General features: G+C 36.8%; 1 protein-coding gene and 1 long non-coding RNA gene across 2 annotated transcripts; both read left to right on the forward strand.

The window, feature by feature from the left end:
• The first annotated feature begins 674 nt into the window (after positions 1 to 674).
• Positions 675 to 8,122, forward strand: LOC104608189 (Putative N-acetyl-gamma-glutamyl-phosphate reductase). Its single transcript, XM_010274092.3, has 14 exons — positions 675 to 1,135; positions 1,292 to 1,462; positions 1,799 to 1,906; positions 2,913 to 2,999; positions 3,164 to 3,214; positions 3,344 to 3,415; positions 4,132 to 4,251; positions 5,202 to 5,262; positions 5,385 to 5,465; positions 6,455 to 6,534; positions 6,642 to 6,731; positions 7,044 to 7,172; positions 7,284 to 7,411; positions 7,847 to 8,122. Exons 1-13 carry the CDS (start codon positions 1,082 to 1,084, stop codon positions 7,389 to 7,391), a joined length of 1,212 nt encoding a protein of 403 aa, XP_010272394.1. The 5' UTR covers positions 675 to 1,081; the 3' UTR covers positions 7,392 to 7,411; positions 7,847 to 8,122.
• A 527-nt stretch (positions 8,123 to 8,649) lies between these two features.
• On the forward strand, positions 8,650 to 10,026 carry LOC148803839 (uncharacterized). The gene is made up of 3 exons (XR_016080157.1): positions 8,650 to 8,782; positions 8,875 to 8,970; positions 9,888 to 10,026. It is a non-coding gene; the product is annotated as an uncharacterized LOC148803839 (long non-coding RNA).
• The last annotated feature ends 5,955 nt before the right edge of the window (positions 10,027 to 15,981 follow it).

Genomic DNA, 15,981 nt, shown 5'->3' on the forward strand with positions numbered 1-15,981 from the left:
AACATAGGTGTCCATGTCAGCATAAATAACAACTTTCATGACCAAATTACCCTTGAATGGTGAGTTAGAGGAAAATGGTCTTTTTAGTTTTCAATTTTCTTGTTTTTTTTTTGCATTTTAGTGTTTTGTTATAATTTCCAATGTTTTTATAATTTCTGTTTTTTTACATTTTTCTATTTTCTACAATCTATAAACTTTCTTGTATTTTTGTTATTTATTTACAACTTCTGTGTTTTTCTATATTTTTTGGTGTTTTTCTACAATTTTTTATTTTCCAATTTTGTTTTTCAATTTCTATAGTTTCTATAATTTGAAAATAATTTTTTATTTTGTTTGCAATTTTTATAATTTTTTTATATATTTTATAATTTTTATGTTTTTATTTATTTTATATTTAAAAATATTTTTTAAAAAATTTCCTTTTTTTGATGTCTAAATATTAAAATGATAATATATTAATACCCATTAATTTATTTTATATATATTTTATATTTTTCTATAAAGGTTAAAATGATAATATATTAACACCAATTAATCTGTTTAGCGTCAAGTTAATGATATAGTGGAATTTAGACATTTTAAAAAGTTGTGATGAATTTAAGAAAAATACTGAAAACTTATATTGAGTTTTAAAACAATTTCCCAATTTATAAAACCCTCGCCGAATCCACTTTGTTGCCATAAAAAAATCCGTGCATTGCACATTCGTACGGGTCCCTGCTGTTCATCTAAAGCAAATGAGCATTGCACATTCGTGTGGGTGATGCTGATACTTTTTTTTTTTCACTCCTAAAAAACCTTCGATTCTCCTCACAGGAAACCCTAATCCGACAGAAGCTTATCTGATACAACGGTTGCGGCATTGCAGCTCTGGAGAAGCCATTTCACTTGTACCAGAAGCTCAACATATCTCTAATAAAGTATTCCCGAGCATCTGATTATTTGAAACTTTCTCCGATTTTACTCGAATCACATTCTGCAATCCCCAGAAACATCCTTATTTAAGCCGCAAGCATTTCGCAGTTCTCTGTGCTTATTCAACGCTTTCCCGTGTGGAAACTGTCACTATACTTCCTCCGAAATGAGTTCGGCGGCGTTCAGTTCGATTTCTTTGGACAGAGGATGCTTTTGGAAGGTTCGTAATCTTTATGCATTGTTGAGTTCATAAAGAGAAAGTTGGCTTTTTGGATTTAGGTTTTATTTATTTTCTTTATTTTCCCCCATGAGTGCTATTTTTTTAATATAAATGTTTGAGAACGTACCGACACTGAAAGTTCATTTCTACCGATAGGACGAAGTGAAGATTTCGACAGTTAGAAAGTTAGATGGACGGAGGTTTTGCATTAAAGGTTCTGTGGCGTCATCTCCACGGAGCCTGCAGTTTGCAAAGAAAAAGGCACAGAAATCTGAAGATATTGTTCGCGTTGGCGTTCTTGGAGCAAGTGGGTATACTGGTTCAGAGGTAAATTTTTCGAAATTCTTTCCTTATCAAAATCTTCAACAATGAATTGACGAAGATACTTAATGCTTCACTTACAAGATAAAAGAGTTCCTCATATACAAGATATCCAGATTTGGGTTGTTATATCTATTCTGAGAATAATTTGCAACAATATGTGGTTAGACCTATCAAAAGTTTCCTTTTTCTTGCTACAACTTTCACGAACTTACTTCTACATGATAAATTTGCTTTTGCCTATGATTTCTTTGTGAATGTAAATTTTTTAATGCTATTTTCTATTTTTTTCTAAATTATTTTCAACTTTCAAGCTTTAATGAGCTTATCTCCTATTTGCAGATTGTTCGACTCATTGCCAATCATCCAAACTTTGATATTACACTGATGACTGCCGATAGAAAAGCAGGGCAATCAATAGGATCAGTATTTCCTCATTTGGTTACACAGGTATGGTTAATCAGACTTTAAGTACTCTCCTTTCTTTGTGGTTACGAAAATGGATGTTCTGGGAGCTTATTTATTAAAAGATAAATTGCTCCCATGCGCAGGGTTGGGGTAGGTTTAGGTCCAACCTAAGCCCAATACCAGATGTAGAAGGGTTAACCCATGCATGACCCAACCCAAGCTCCAAACTAAGCTGGTTGTAGAAGATCCCTGCCAAAGCCCATCTCTGGGTCAGGATATGTTGGGTTGCTCTTGGGATTAAAATATAGAAGCACATTCCAAGGCCATTGCACATATTGGTCCCAGGCACCCAGCTATCTGGGGTCTTGGGAGGTCTGGACTGGACCTATCCCTCCAGCTTTTGTTGGCATGAAATGATCACTCTAAAGCCTAAATCCACATTCTCATGATTGTCAGCCCAAGATTTTACCATTGAAGCAAGCAATGGCCCCTGGCTCTCTAGTTCTTCTGAAAATACAATTCTTCAAGTCAATTACAAATTAATATCTTTTTGTATTTTGATCCCACTATCCTTTGTTGATTATGCTGAAAATGCTAAATAAATAATAAGCACATTAATAAGCAATCTGAGCAAATGGTTTACTCATTCTATGTAGCAGATTAACAAACACACATTGCATTATAATATTAATCCTGCAAACAACCAAAAAGTAATCAAACTACACTAAGTAGACATGCATTTTTTGGAAGCTCTTTGTTTTTTGCTTGGGCTGCACAGCTTCCTTCACCCTTGTGTTGCTTTTTATTAATTAGGTCTTTCTTTAACTATAAAAAGGTTATAGCAATTAGATGCCCCTTTTAACCAAGCTTTGGCAAGTTGCAGCTTTTTGGTATCACTGTTATTTATTTTTGCTCTGCAAATCTTTTTAATTGTTGCCTGAAATAAGCCACTTTTTGTTTCTTATCCTGCAAGGTAATTCTTACCCTTGGCATAATTGTCAAATTTTCCTAATACAGATTTGTTGCTTGAATTCCTATTGGATTTCAGAACCTGCCAGATATGGTTGCAATCAAAGATGCAGATTTTTCTAATGTAGATGCTGTATTTTGCTGTCTGCCACATGGAACAACCCAGGTCCTCTATCTCTATCATATCCTTTTTGCTCAATCAGAGAGAGGGTTTTTGTGGTCTGATGAAGCCTACCTTTCCAGAGCCCATATGACATATAGTAACTTTATTTTCATGACGAGACCACCTAACTTTAACATACTAAGCCTGCTGTTTCCTTATTGTGACAGGAAATCATCAAGGGCCTTCCCAAGGAGCTGAAGATTGTTGATCTTTCTGCAGTATGCTTTGGTTGCACTTCTTAGTACAATTAGTTGTCTAATTTCATGATCTCGTTAAATGCATTTCAAAGAAGTCCTCTTTAGTTTCAGTGTACTTGGTATAGAAAATAAAATGAGATGATTTTGCAGGATTTCCGGCTAAGAAATATTGATGAGTATGAGGAATGGTATGGTCAGCCTCATAGGGCTCCAGAGTTGCAGGTGCTCATTGTTTTCTAAAAATTCTCTCCTATTCTTTATCACAACTACAAGCAGTAATCAAATCTGCTTATGTTTTTCAATATTTCTGTTAGAAAATGATAATTGGTTCATTTCTTTGAAAGTTTCAATACATATTTTTTCAAAAAAAATTGCATATTTTCATTTTTCAGGAATTATTGTCTTAATTTAATTAAATGCTATTGAACTACTTTTACACTATAGTGATCCAAAATAGTTCAATGTAGCTGGAAAAGTTGTTCATAGAAGGAATTCTGAGAATGTCATCAACCAGATTTTTTTTTTTTGGTTTCCACTATGATTATTTTTTCCTTGTTTTGGTTTACTAACTCTTCATTTTCCCTATAGGTATTTGCATCTTCTAGGCAACCTTTTTTTTTGATAAATTTGCAATCATTTATTAATGTAGATAGGTTAAAAATGATTTAATTGATAATAAAAGATTACATGGGCTTTGCAGAAAAAAAAACATTTTCCTCAGACTATCTATGTAATTCATATTTCTTAATTCTCTCATGATTTGCACATCAGATATGTACCTTGGGCAGAGTTGATTGATATGTATATTTGATCTCTTCATGCTTGACATGTATTAATTTAGGATATGCTTAACTACTTTCTTGTTTTCTTTTTTCTATGCCTTTTCTTTTGTTAAGAGGTATGAATTTAACTAGTCTATTTTGCTTATCTGGATGCAGAAAGAAGCAATTTATGGTTTGACAGAAGTTTTAAGAGAAGAAATTCGGAATGCACGTCTAGTTGCCAATCCTGGTTGCTATCCTACATCCATTCAACTTCCTCTTGTTCCTTTGATCAAGGTTTTGTATCTACTCTGTTATACTTGAAATTCATTCTTTCTATGTACTTCTAGTTGGTTATACGGTCTATTGTTGAGCCTTTGTTTTCCATAACATATTTTCCAATATTTGGATAAGAGTGTCTAAGCAGGAGGGAATTTCATTATATTATACTTATAGTAGGATACAAGAAGCTCTAGGTGTTGAATCCAACTGAAAATACAAGAAGCTCTAGGTGCTGAATCCAACTGAAAATACAAGAAGCTCTAGGTGCTGAATCCAACTGAAAATACAAGAAACTCTAGGTTCTGAATCCAACTGAAAATAGATGGGAAAAGGACCTTTGCTACTATGAATCAACTAAAAAATCAGAGGCTAGATGAGAAATGTTTGGTGATACTTCACAATTTGTGCAGTAAGTTGGTTACTATTTTGAAAAGATGCCAAAACTCAATGTCGGTCCACTTTCCAGGATCTTGGGAGGGCTGGATTGGATATGGGCCTAATCTTGGCATTTTTTGCAGAAAGTAGCTTCTCTCAGAATTGAATCTGCATTCTTGCCAGCCTGAGATTTCACCATTGCATCAAGCAATGACCTCTTTCAAAATGTATAATGCCAAAATGAAAAAGAAAAGAATACCAAACTGTATAGGCAATTGAAATCTCCAATGCAGTCTCTTATACTAAGGTTCTCTCTCTTTCTCTCTCTCTCTCTCTCTCTTTCAATTTTTGGATTCTGAAGCATTTGAGAACCTTTTATTTTTTCCTCTGGAACCTTTTTGATGGTTGTGTAGCATTTCCTTTCTTTAAATGTAAAATGCCTGTTGATAATATAAGGTTGCCAGTTTGTATTGCCAACTTGAAAGTGAAAAAAAGTTGGCAGTTTAGTGCATAAATCCACAATTAAGGTCTAGAAACATGGTTTTTAGTGTTTTTATGCCTTACAGTCTGTAATTTACCTTTGGATGCAGGCTAATCTTGTGAAACTGACAAATATTATTATTGACTCAAAATCTGGTGTGAGTGGAGCAGGTCAATATTACATTTCATCTTTCACTTTCTCCCTTGTATCTATGCTACAATTTCTTGAAGTAAATGTGAGAAGCTACTTGTGACATTTCTGAGCAGCTTCTGATATTAGGTACATATTTCAGGGCGTGGAGCTAAGGAGTCAAATTTATACACTGAAATAGCTGAAGGCATTAATTCTTATGGCATCACAAAGCACCGTCATGGTATTTTCAGAGACTGGATTCTCCTACAGTACATTAAAAAGCTATCCTCACTTGTAAGCATTTAAGTTTAACATCTGTCTTAGTATGCAAAGGGTCCATTGCATGGTGCAATGCTAAAATGTTGGGCTCACAGCCTGGGTTCAAATCTAGGGAGGCCACCTTGTGCAAAAAATGCCAAAGGTTGGGTCCATATCCAGTCTTCCCATCCCAGGACCCCAGATAGTTGGGACCAACATGGGTAAATGGCTCTTTTTATCTGTTTTAGTATACAAGTGCTTAGCTATTATTAAAACTAATGTCCATTCTATTGACATAATCCAGTGTTGTTATATTCTTCAAGCATAAGATTGAAAACATGGGTGTTTGGCTTGGGTATTAGGCATTGCTTAAGCTAATCAATTGTCTACCATGTTAGACCTAGTAGCGGCATGACAATTTTTAAGAGGTTTTCTAAAGTTGGGCTGTACATATGCCACACGTCCAAAAATAAATATTTATGGATTTCAGATGACCACAAATGCATGTTAACTGTGTTATTTACATGCTAAGAACACTTTAAAAGAGCAGATAGAACAATTTGATCATGTCAATATTTGGTGAGGACAATCTCTCAGCTGGGATGGATGATGAATGAAACCAGACTTAAAGGAGCATCATCATTTCACCCTTACCTATCAATATAGCCCTCTTCATTACTCAATTCTATTTTTTTTTGTTTTTTTTTCTTGAAAAAAAAGAGAGAATTTGGTGGGCCCAATATGACAATACCTGAATTTGGTGGTTGCCCCATAACATTTAAAATTGTTTAAACATCCATATATTAGATACTCTGCATGGATAGTAGATTATTGTGGATTTGGGCCAACTGCCAATTATTTTAATTTTAGTATTATATATTAATTAAGGAAATTTCTGAAGATAAAGAGAAGTATGAAGTGCTAGGTGACAATAGATGTTAATCTGCAATCATTTTTTTATTTTTTTTTCAGTTCCGGAAATTGAGCAGGGACTTTCTGATGTTTCAAATTCAAAAGTAACAGTCAGCTTCACTCCTCATCTAATGCCTATGGTAAAAGTTCTGCCTGAATTAACATCTTACACATTAACTCTTCTCTGATTACTTATGATATTTTTAGAGAAATAATTAACTTGTTATTAACTTTTGATGCTTATTAGAGTCGTGGAATGCAATCAACAATATATGTTGAAATGGCTCCAGGAGTTACATATGAGGATCTGTACCACCAACTTAGGATCTCCTATGAGGTATATATACCAAATATGATAAAGCATTTTATGGATTTCTGTGAGAATGCTTTTTCTGGAGTAAAAGTTTCAATATTGACAACCAAAAGTATGGATAAAGGAACATTTTTGGGTAGGCAGGAAGAATCTACATTCTACCTGCTTCTACATGTGACATCCATTAAATGGACTGCGGTTGTGGCTTCCACACTTCCATCTGAGACACATATACTTGTTGAAAAGCGTGCAGGATAATGGGATATCTTACTGGGCCCTCCAAAACTGTGGTTTTAAGTTGTATTTTACTAATTCTTTGTTAAATGTCTGTTTCAGGATGAGGAGTTTGTTGTCTTGTTGGAGAAAGGAGCAGTTCCTCACACTCGAAATGTTCGAGGATCTAACTATTGCTTCATGAATGTTTTTCCGGATCGAATTCCTGGAAGAGCAATAATCATATCTGTTGTATGTTGAACTCCCTCACATGTTCTGTTGAAAATTCTCTCTAGTTGTAGCAATGAGGGCAACCCATGCTCTCATTCTGGGTTGAACTTGACTCTGGAAAATTTGATGCAGATTGATAATTTAGTGAAGGGAGCTTCTGGTCAGGCCTTGCAGAATCTTAATCTGATGATGGGATTTCCAGAGAACACCGGGCTTCTCTACCAGGCTCTGTTTCCTTAGCTAATTCTCTTCTTGAAACAGTAAGTGGCAGAAACTACTAAACATTTTGTTTGAGGGTGAACATTATAATCTGAAGTCTGCACATCAGGTCTAAGGACATAAAGAGGCCCATATTGTGTAAACTGCTGTATGTATGTGTGTGTGTGTATAATACAAGCAGCATATATGCAGGTAGTAGAATCACCCTTGCATGTGGTTCCATTAAGGAGATTTCATGCAACAAAACCAATCCATTCAGATTCATATGGTTGTACCTATTAAATTATCTGTAGTAGTCATTTGGAATACTCAGATAAATGATAATGTTCCAAAACGTTATCCGTCTGATTGCTATGATCAAGTGTTAAAGCATTGATCATAAGTTTCATATCTCATTACATGGTGATCTATTAGCACATTTTCATATAAAGATGTTATGTGTGAATTTGACTGATTTTTCAAACTTTATATTGCAGGAATTAGACTGTACATCACAATTCTGAAAACTTCCTAAAGAAAAGAGGTTTCTGCTGTGAAGAAATTCGGCATTTTCCCCTTGAAATTATTTTGTAGAACTGGTCCATGTACTCATGCAACTGATCAAGGATATTTTAGTCATACCCAAATAAGACGGAGGACAACTATACATGCCAATAAGCTTTTCAACAGTTGCCTTCATTGGTTGTATTTTAAGATAATTTTCTTGTTTATTCAACCATCTGGACTTTATGATATAAAAATTTGATCCGTCAGTCCTAGGCCACTTGTTCTGACGACTATAATATAGTCTTCAGCATCCAAATGGTTGCTTTCCTTTTGTGGTAGTGGTGGCAAGTGTTTTGGGGAACCGTAGAGATGTGGTACATGTAATGGTCATATTGATAACACAATACACTTGTCTGGTGGAAATATCCATTTCTGACCACATTAAATCTGATTCATCTCTTGTGCTTGTACAAAGCAGATTATCCCATCATTAGCTCTCAAGGGGCCATTGCCTGGTGCAATGGTGAAATCTCGGGCCGACAGGCGTGAGAACAGAGACTTGAATCCGATAGTGGTCAACTTCTTGACAAAAATGCTGGACCCTTTAAAGTGAGGACTTGTATTGGGTAATGGCCTCCCTCTTAACCTTTTAGGGAGTCCGGATCTCCTGCATTCTCTATCCTGCACCGGTTCTGCAGGTCCTCTGTCTGTCTTAACTGATGGAGGACTATCTTGGTTTCGTTGGAAAATCGATGTATCAAGAGAAAAATGGGATGTTTCTTCAACTCCATTTACATGGATGAACCAAGTGAAATAATGATGGACAATTCTTTGTTCTGGCAGGATCGTCGGCAAGGGCTTGGGCCTGATTGTGGACTTATGTCACCTCCAAAGCTGAATCCCTCGTTTCAAACACTGCATATACGGTTTTACCTTGATGCCAGTGCTTGTGGTAAATTTTGATGGTTTGACAGCCTGATCTCCAACCTTGAGCTTGATCTTTATCTTGGATTTTTAGGCGAGCTTTACAGCACCAGAAGTGGATTTCTCCACATATCCGCCTATGATGATGCAAAGGAGACTGAAACAGGACGTTTCATCATCGGAAATCAATGTATGACATGTTGACAGAAAAGCAAGATATTTCTTCATCTCCATTGAGATTGATGAACCAAGTGAGACGGTGAGGAGTAAAAGAAAAAAAAAAAAAAGAGGCTTTTTATCCATTGGTGAGAGGTGACTGGTGAGAGATCAAAAGCCAAAAGAATTTCGCTGGGGTATGAGGTTGATCTCCATTAATAAATCAAAAAGGAATTTCATTGATAAGATTTTAAAACCCACAATAATTCTACCGATGATGTTGATTTTTCAGCCCACCTAGCAAAAACGTTTATTTAGAGTTTTTTAACTTTTTTTTTATTCTTTTTCACCCTTGTTTGAAGAAAGTACTTTCACAAAGTGTAATTAAGGTGGACTCCGGTCTTTTGTGAAAACAGATTGTTTCTAAAAACAAATATATAAAAAACATGTCTCGGTTGTGTATGTGTTTTCAAAATTGAAACCAAAAAACATAAAAACATGTTCTTGAATCTAGTTTCAAAAGTATGCTTTCAGCTTATTATTCAACATCATATTCTATAAATCATATAATTTCTATATTAACAATTTTGTTTTCGTTTTAAAAACCAATATTTTGTCGGTTATACAAACTTGTACTGTTTTTTGAAACAATACCAACTTGTTTTTTCCTTCGAAAACAAAAACAAACTTGAAAAAACATGATTTTGTTTTTTGGTTATGTAGGATTCAAAAAAATAAATGAAAACAAAAACATTCATGTTATAGAAACGTCCCCTAAATAGCCAATGCAGAAAAACAAGCCTGTATTGTTCACTTGTGACTCTCACCAGAACTCAGAGGGAAAGAAATTAAGCTAAGAAATTTGAATTTCATGGGAGTTGTACTGGGTTTATACTGGAGCGTGATTTGAAGTTATGCTTACGCCAGAATTTCATTGTTTATGCTTTACAGAATGACTCTGGATGATGTAATTCGAATAGATGGTGGAATCTTACTGCTTAGTGCTTACAGGAAGGTGGTGAGCGTGATTAGAACAACAGACCCTGTAATTTCTGCCACTCAGGCCTCAGCCAGAAGTTCCTGAGAATAATTCCAAATTACCAAAAGCACAAGACTACGAAAATGGAAGGAATCTTTTTCCACTGAGGAAGCAGCTACCCGTAAGGTAAGAGAATCATCTAAAAAAACAAGGAGGCATATATGCATGAGAGAACTGAGAAAAGCTTATTCACCATGACCATGGCCTCTACTTTCAAGGACTACTAATTTCTGGGCCCTGAGCTGATGGCTGCTACTCTGCTACCTTACCAACCATGGCCCAAGTCCATCTCATCTTCTATCCTGAAACACTGACTTCTGTACCCTTAACAACTAAACTAGGCCTTTGTCATCCACTTGTGAATTCAGTTTTACTCAGCAGAATCAAACAGTGTTTTTTGAGATTTGAGAGCCTACATTGGCCGAAGATCATTGGCCCAACAGCAGCTGTGTACACATCAAAATGTTATTGGTTTGCTTATCACTGTATACATGCTCTTTTGCTTTATTACTTTTTAGTAAACGGAGAGATGAGAGGTAAATGTAAGTAAGAAGCAGTGTTCAGATTAAGCATTAGAAGTTTAGTGGCAACTCCTGATCGATTAAACCATTTCCTGGGTCATACAACAATCTGGTCAAATCTGCTGGGAATTGATTGCTACAACTAAAAGGAAGCAGTGTACTAGTATTTAGCTTCACTTGTAAGACGTTTGACTCTAAGCTTAACATGGTTCATTTCCTACAGAGGAACTCAAGTGGTTGATTTGTTGAACCTGTAATTCTTAGTTGAGAAAACTAAATTTGAACGCAACTATATAAAACCTTGGGCTTTTACCTCATTCAAGATTACCCTAGGAATAATAATAATAATAAGGTTAAATTAATTGCAGTTTAGTACTCTGTACTTTCGGGCTAATCTCACTTTGGCACAAAAAACTTCAAAACGTGCCACCGCAGTACCTGAACTTTTGAAATATGACAGTTTAGTCCAAAATTGTTAACCGATAAAAGATGCCATGTAAAAGGACACAAATACCCCTTCAAATTACCAAATAGCCGTGTTTAAATCCCTTTCAGCTGATATTTGGCACCACTGTTCAATTTATGCCCTATCCTTTCTACCAAAGAAGAGAGATTTAAACCGCCATGATTGCCGAAGATGTGTAATTCTTGTCGTCGTCACGAAGAAGACAATCAAATAAAAATGGTCTAAAAAATATTAAAAAGGATAGCCTTGGTATTTATAAAAAATTAAGCCACACATGTCGCATGATATAAATAACTAATGACAGGTACAGTTCAGTTCAGGTAGTTTAGTGGCACGTTTTGAAGTTCAGCTACTAACTCCAAAATACAAACCAGGTATTAAAATACAATTTTACCCATAAAAAAAAAAGTTTAATTATCAACGTGCCTTCTGAGGTGGATCATTTGAAACTTAGACCCAGATTCCTGAAAAATGCTTTTATGAGATTGAGGTTTCAAACGTTCAATGGGTTCCCCAAAGAAGAATGAGTTCAACAACTTGGCCTCTTTCCAAGAACTAGTTTGTTGGTTATTGAGTTCAGTAACCAAGTATATGCACTTCTATTATTGTTTTTGGAGAATCTGCTGCATGTTGAAGAGGACGTGAGAAGCATATTTGAAAGCCCATCCGTAGTTTCTTCTCAATATTCATGAGGTAGGCGTAGTGCCAGAAAGCTTTGCCACCCAGTTTCAAGTACCAAGTCTGTACCTCGTATTGTTCTCACACATGTGAACTGTGGCTCTACTTTTCACTGTTTAGCTGCTGTTTGATCCATTTATTTCTTGTCTTTTGAAAAGAAGATTAATTAATTTTCCAGGTTCCAAATATTTGGTTGTCTCCAACTTGGAAAAAGATGCGAGTCATCCATTCGTTCACATGGCCGACTAGCTACAAACAGATCGAATGCCAGAACCTTTCCTTTTGGTTGAGCATCAAGTTGGTTTCTTCAATCAAGAAAACAAATTTGAAAGAATATATTCCTTGAATAATAAGTATAAGAGTAATACTAAAAACAATGAGAATGGAATGACCGAGTCAATGATGACTGGTCTCTTGAATCATTTAAATAGAGAAGTTATAAGAGGATAACTATGTACAGAAGATAATAATTAGAGTTAGAGTTTATCTAAGAAATTACACAATAATGAGATAAGGTGATCAGTTATATAGGATAGCTATCCTAGATAACCATGATCAGTTATCTAGGATAGCTATCAGAAATACCCATCCTAGTTACAAGTCTATCATAACTATTGAGATACTCTAACATCCCCCCACAAGCTTAGCGGTCTCTTGGAGACGGTAAGCTTGGTTGTAAGGTCATGAAACCGTGTTGAAGGCAACGGTTTAGTAAGAATGTCTGCAATCTGATCATGGCTGGGAATGTGATTGATCCACAGAAGGTCGGCCGCAACTTTTTCCCGTATAAAGTGAACATTCAATTCTATGCGCTTTGTGCGAGAATGGTGGACAGGATTGGAGGAGAGAAACTTGGCACTCAAATTGTTGCACCAGATGACAGGTGGGCGAGGGAGCTTCAATCCAAGCTCCGTGAGTAACATCTGGAGCCAAAGAATTTCAGCGGCAGTAAAGGCAAGACTACGGTATTTTAATTTTGTGCTGGAGCGAGAAACCGTGGACTGTTTACGAGAGCTCCATGAAATCAGATTATGACCTAGACAAACACAGAAACCACCTTAAGAGCGACGATCAACAGAGCAACTAGCCCAGTTAGCATCAGAAAAGGCTTCGAGAGCCAATTTTGGAGAAGCACAAAAAGTAATGACATGATCAATTGTGGACTTGAGATAACGAAGGATCCACTTGACTGCACTCCAATGAACATCAGTGGGTTCTTTCATAAACTGGCAAACTTTGTTAACTAAGAAGCTGATGTTTGGCCGAGTAAGGGTAACACATTGCAGTGCCCCCACCACACTACGATATTCGGTGGCATCTGGAAGAGGAGAACCATTACTCACATCAAGTCTGGTAGATGTTGCCATCGGTGTATGAACGGGTTTATCCTCATGCATCTTGGTCCTAACGAGAAGATCATGAATATATTTACGTTGGGATAGGTGCACCCCATCTGAACTGCGATGTAGTTCTAAACCCAAAAAGTAACGAGCTTCCCCAAGATCTCGAAGAGCAAAGGTGGTAGAGAGCTGAGAGATGAGTTGAGTAAGTGCAGAAGTAGAAGAACTAGTGGTAAATAAGTCATCCACATATACAAGAAGAAAAATGACATCAGTGCCAGTTTTCCGCATGAATAAAGAACTATCTGTTCGGGATTCTAGAAAACCAAGGTGAACCAAATGATCCCTTAATCGAGTAAACTAGGCCCGCGGGGCTTATTTCAAACCATAAAGGGAACGTTTAAGATGACATACAAAATGCGGTTGTGTTGGATCAACGAAACCCATAGGTTGTTTCATAAATACTTCTTCACTGAGATAGCCATGAAGGAAGGCATTGCTCACATCAAGTTGTCTAAGATTCCAGCCATAGTGAACTGCAAGAGATATTATTAACCGAATAGTGGTTGGTTTAACCACCGGACTAAAAGTCTCAGCAAAGTCAATACCGACTTGTTGAGTAAACCCTTGCGCCACCAATCGCGCCTTGTATCTTTCAATGGACCCATCTGGACGTCTCTTAATCTTATAAACCCATCTATTTCCCACAATGTTCTTATGAGGAGGTGAAGGTACAAGATCCCAAGTATCATTGCGCAGCAGCACTTTGTACTCATCTTCCATGGCGAGTACCCAACGGGGATCTTTCTTGGCAATAGTGTAGCAAGAGGGTTCAACATCGGGGTCAATAGAGGCTTCCAAAGCATATCGAGGGTTTGGCTTGCGAATGCCACTCTTGCTCCGTGTTATCATGGTAGCAATTCGACAGAACTAACACCAGTAGATATAATAGGTGGGCTAGGGAAGGTGGAGTCGATGGGTACAGGAATGGTCTGAGGAGAGGTGCACGGGTATGTAACGATAGGAGGGCCAACCACAGTGTCGGTAGCCGATTTGGGAGGTGGAGTTGGGCTGCCAGAAGTGCATGGGAAGGTATGTTCATCAAAAACCACATTACGGGAAATATATAGACGTCCAAGCATTTGTACCATTTGTGATGTAAACTGTAACCCAGAAATAAACAACGCTTGAATCAATAGTCCAACTTAGAACGGTTATAGGGTCTGAGATGCGGATAGCAAGCACATCCAAAAGTGCGCAACATAGTGTAATCAGGTTTAGTGCCAAAGAGACACTCTAAGGGAGAATTCATGTCCATAATCGGAGAAGAGAGTCGGTTAATTAAAAAAACTGCAGCCTCAAAGGCATCATACCAGTAATGTTTGGGCATTGAAGTCATAGCCAGGAGGGTGAGACCCATTTCAACAATATGGCGATGGCATCTTCTACAGCCCCATTTTGTTCATAAATATGAGGACATGAGAGACGATGAGTGATGCCTGAATCAGAGAGAATAGGGAGAAGTGGTTTGTATTTTGTAGCTCCATCTGTTTGTAGAGTTTTGATAGAGGTGTTCAATAAATTCTCCACATTCTTCTTAAAAACAGCAAAAATAGAACAACTTGAGTTTTAGAGGTCATAGGAAAAATCCATATATACTTGCTGTAAGCATCAACAAAAATCAAATAATAGCGAAAACCATGTCTTGTAGAGACAGGGGCTGGTCCCCAAACATTATAAAATAAAAGTTCTAATGGATACTTTGCAACAAAAGTACTACTAGAAAACGGCAAGGTATGACTCTTGCCTAGTGGACAAGATGGACAAAAAGAGATGTCCTTATTTGAAACTGGAAGCTGAAATAAAGATAAGATGTGGGCAGCTACTCGCTTGCTGGGATGTCCTAGCCGCTGATGCCATACTAAAAACGATGATTTCTCACCAATGAATGCCGATGGAACTGTAGATGTGCAATTTGTCTTTAGCTGATAAAACCCTCCCTTAATCGGTCCTTGGAGGAGAGTTTTCCCGATGGCTTTGTCCTTAATAGAGAAGCCAGTAGCGTCAAAAATAAAAGTTGCATTATTATCCTTACAAAACTGGCTAACATAAAGCAAGTTCTTAGTTATATTAAGAACTCTGAGAATATTTTTCAAGACAATGGACCCAAAATCAGTATCCAAAATAGAAGAGCCAATATGAGAAATGTCTAGACCCGTACCATTGCCGACCAGGATATGATCTATTCCATGATACTCATCATGAAGAGAGAGACTCCCAAGATCTGAAGTCATATGATTGGTAGCTCCAGAATCAGGATACCAATTTTCATCACGAGCTGATCGTGAAGATGAGGCTGTATGAGCTTGCTTGGTAGGCTTATTGGCAGTGAGTTATAGATAACGGCGGCAAGTAGCTGCTGTATGGCCAGGATACCCACAGAGTTGACAAACCACAGTGGCGTTCTTGGAATTGGATTTGCTGCGATTATTATTGTTATAGGAAGTTTTCTTGGAGTTATCAGAACCACCATCATTATTAAATTGTCGAGGCTTATGAGAAGAGAACTGGTTACGATTGAAGGTTTTCTTCTTATTGGCCAAATTAGCAGAAGGAGAATTCAATACAGATTGTGAAGAGTGATGCTCTAAGCGCTTTTCAAAGGTAAGTAACCGACTTTGAATTTCAGCCAAAGAAATACTATCTAGTCTAGTAGTCACAGAGAGCACAAAGGTATCATATTCAGTAGGTAAACCACCAAGAAGATAATGAATTTGATCAACATCAGTGAGAAAGTGTCCAGAAGAAGCTAAAGCATCAGATAAACTTTAAATTTTTTGAACATAATCAGTAACAATGAGAGTACCCTTCTTCAAATAAGCTAATTCTAATTTAAAATCATGGATTTGAGTTTTACTGGTAGATGAAAAGAGAACATGAAGTCGATCCCATACCTCTCTGGATGTCTTACAACCAACTACTTGAGCCAGAACGGGCTCTG

Source organism: Nelumbo nucifera, chromosome 1, assembly GCF_055504915.1.
Source record: "Nelumbo nucifera cultivar China Antique chromosome 1, China Antique-T2T, whole genome shotgun sequence".
NCBI classification, from domain to species: domain Eukaryota; kingdom Viridiplantae; phylum Streptophyta; class Magnoliopsida; order Proteales; family Nelumbonaceae; genus Nelumbo; species Nelumbo nucifera.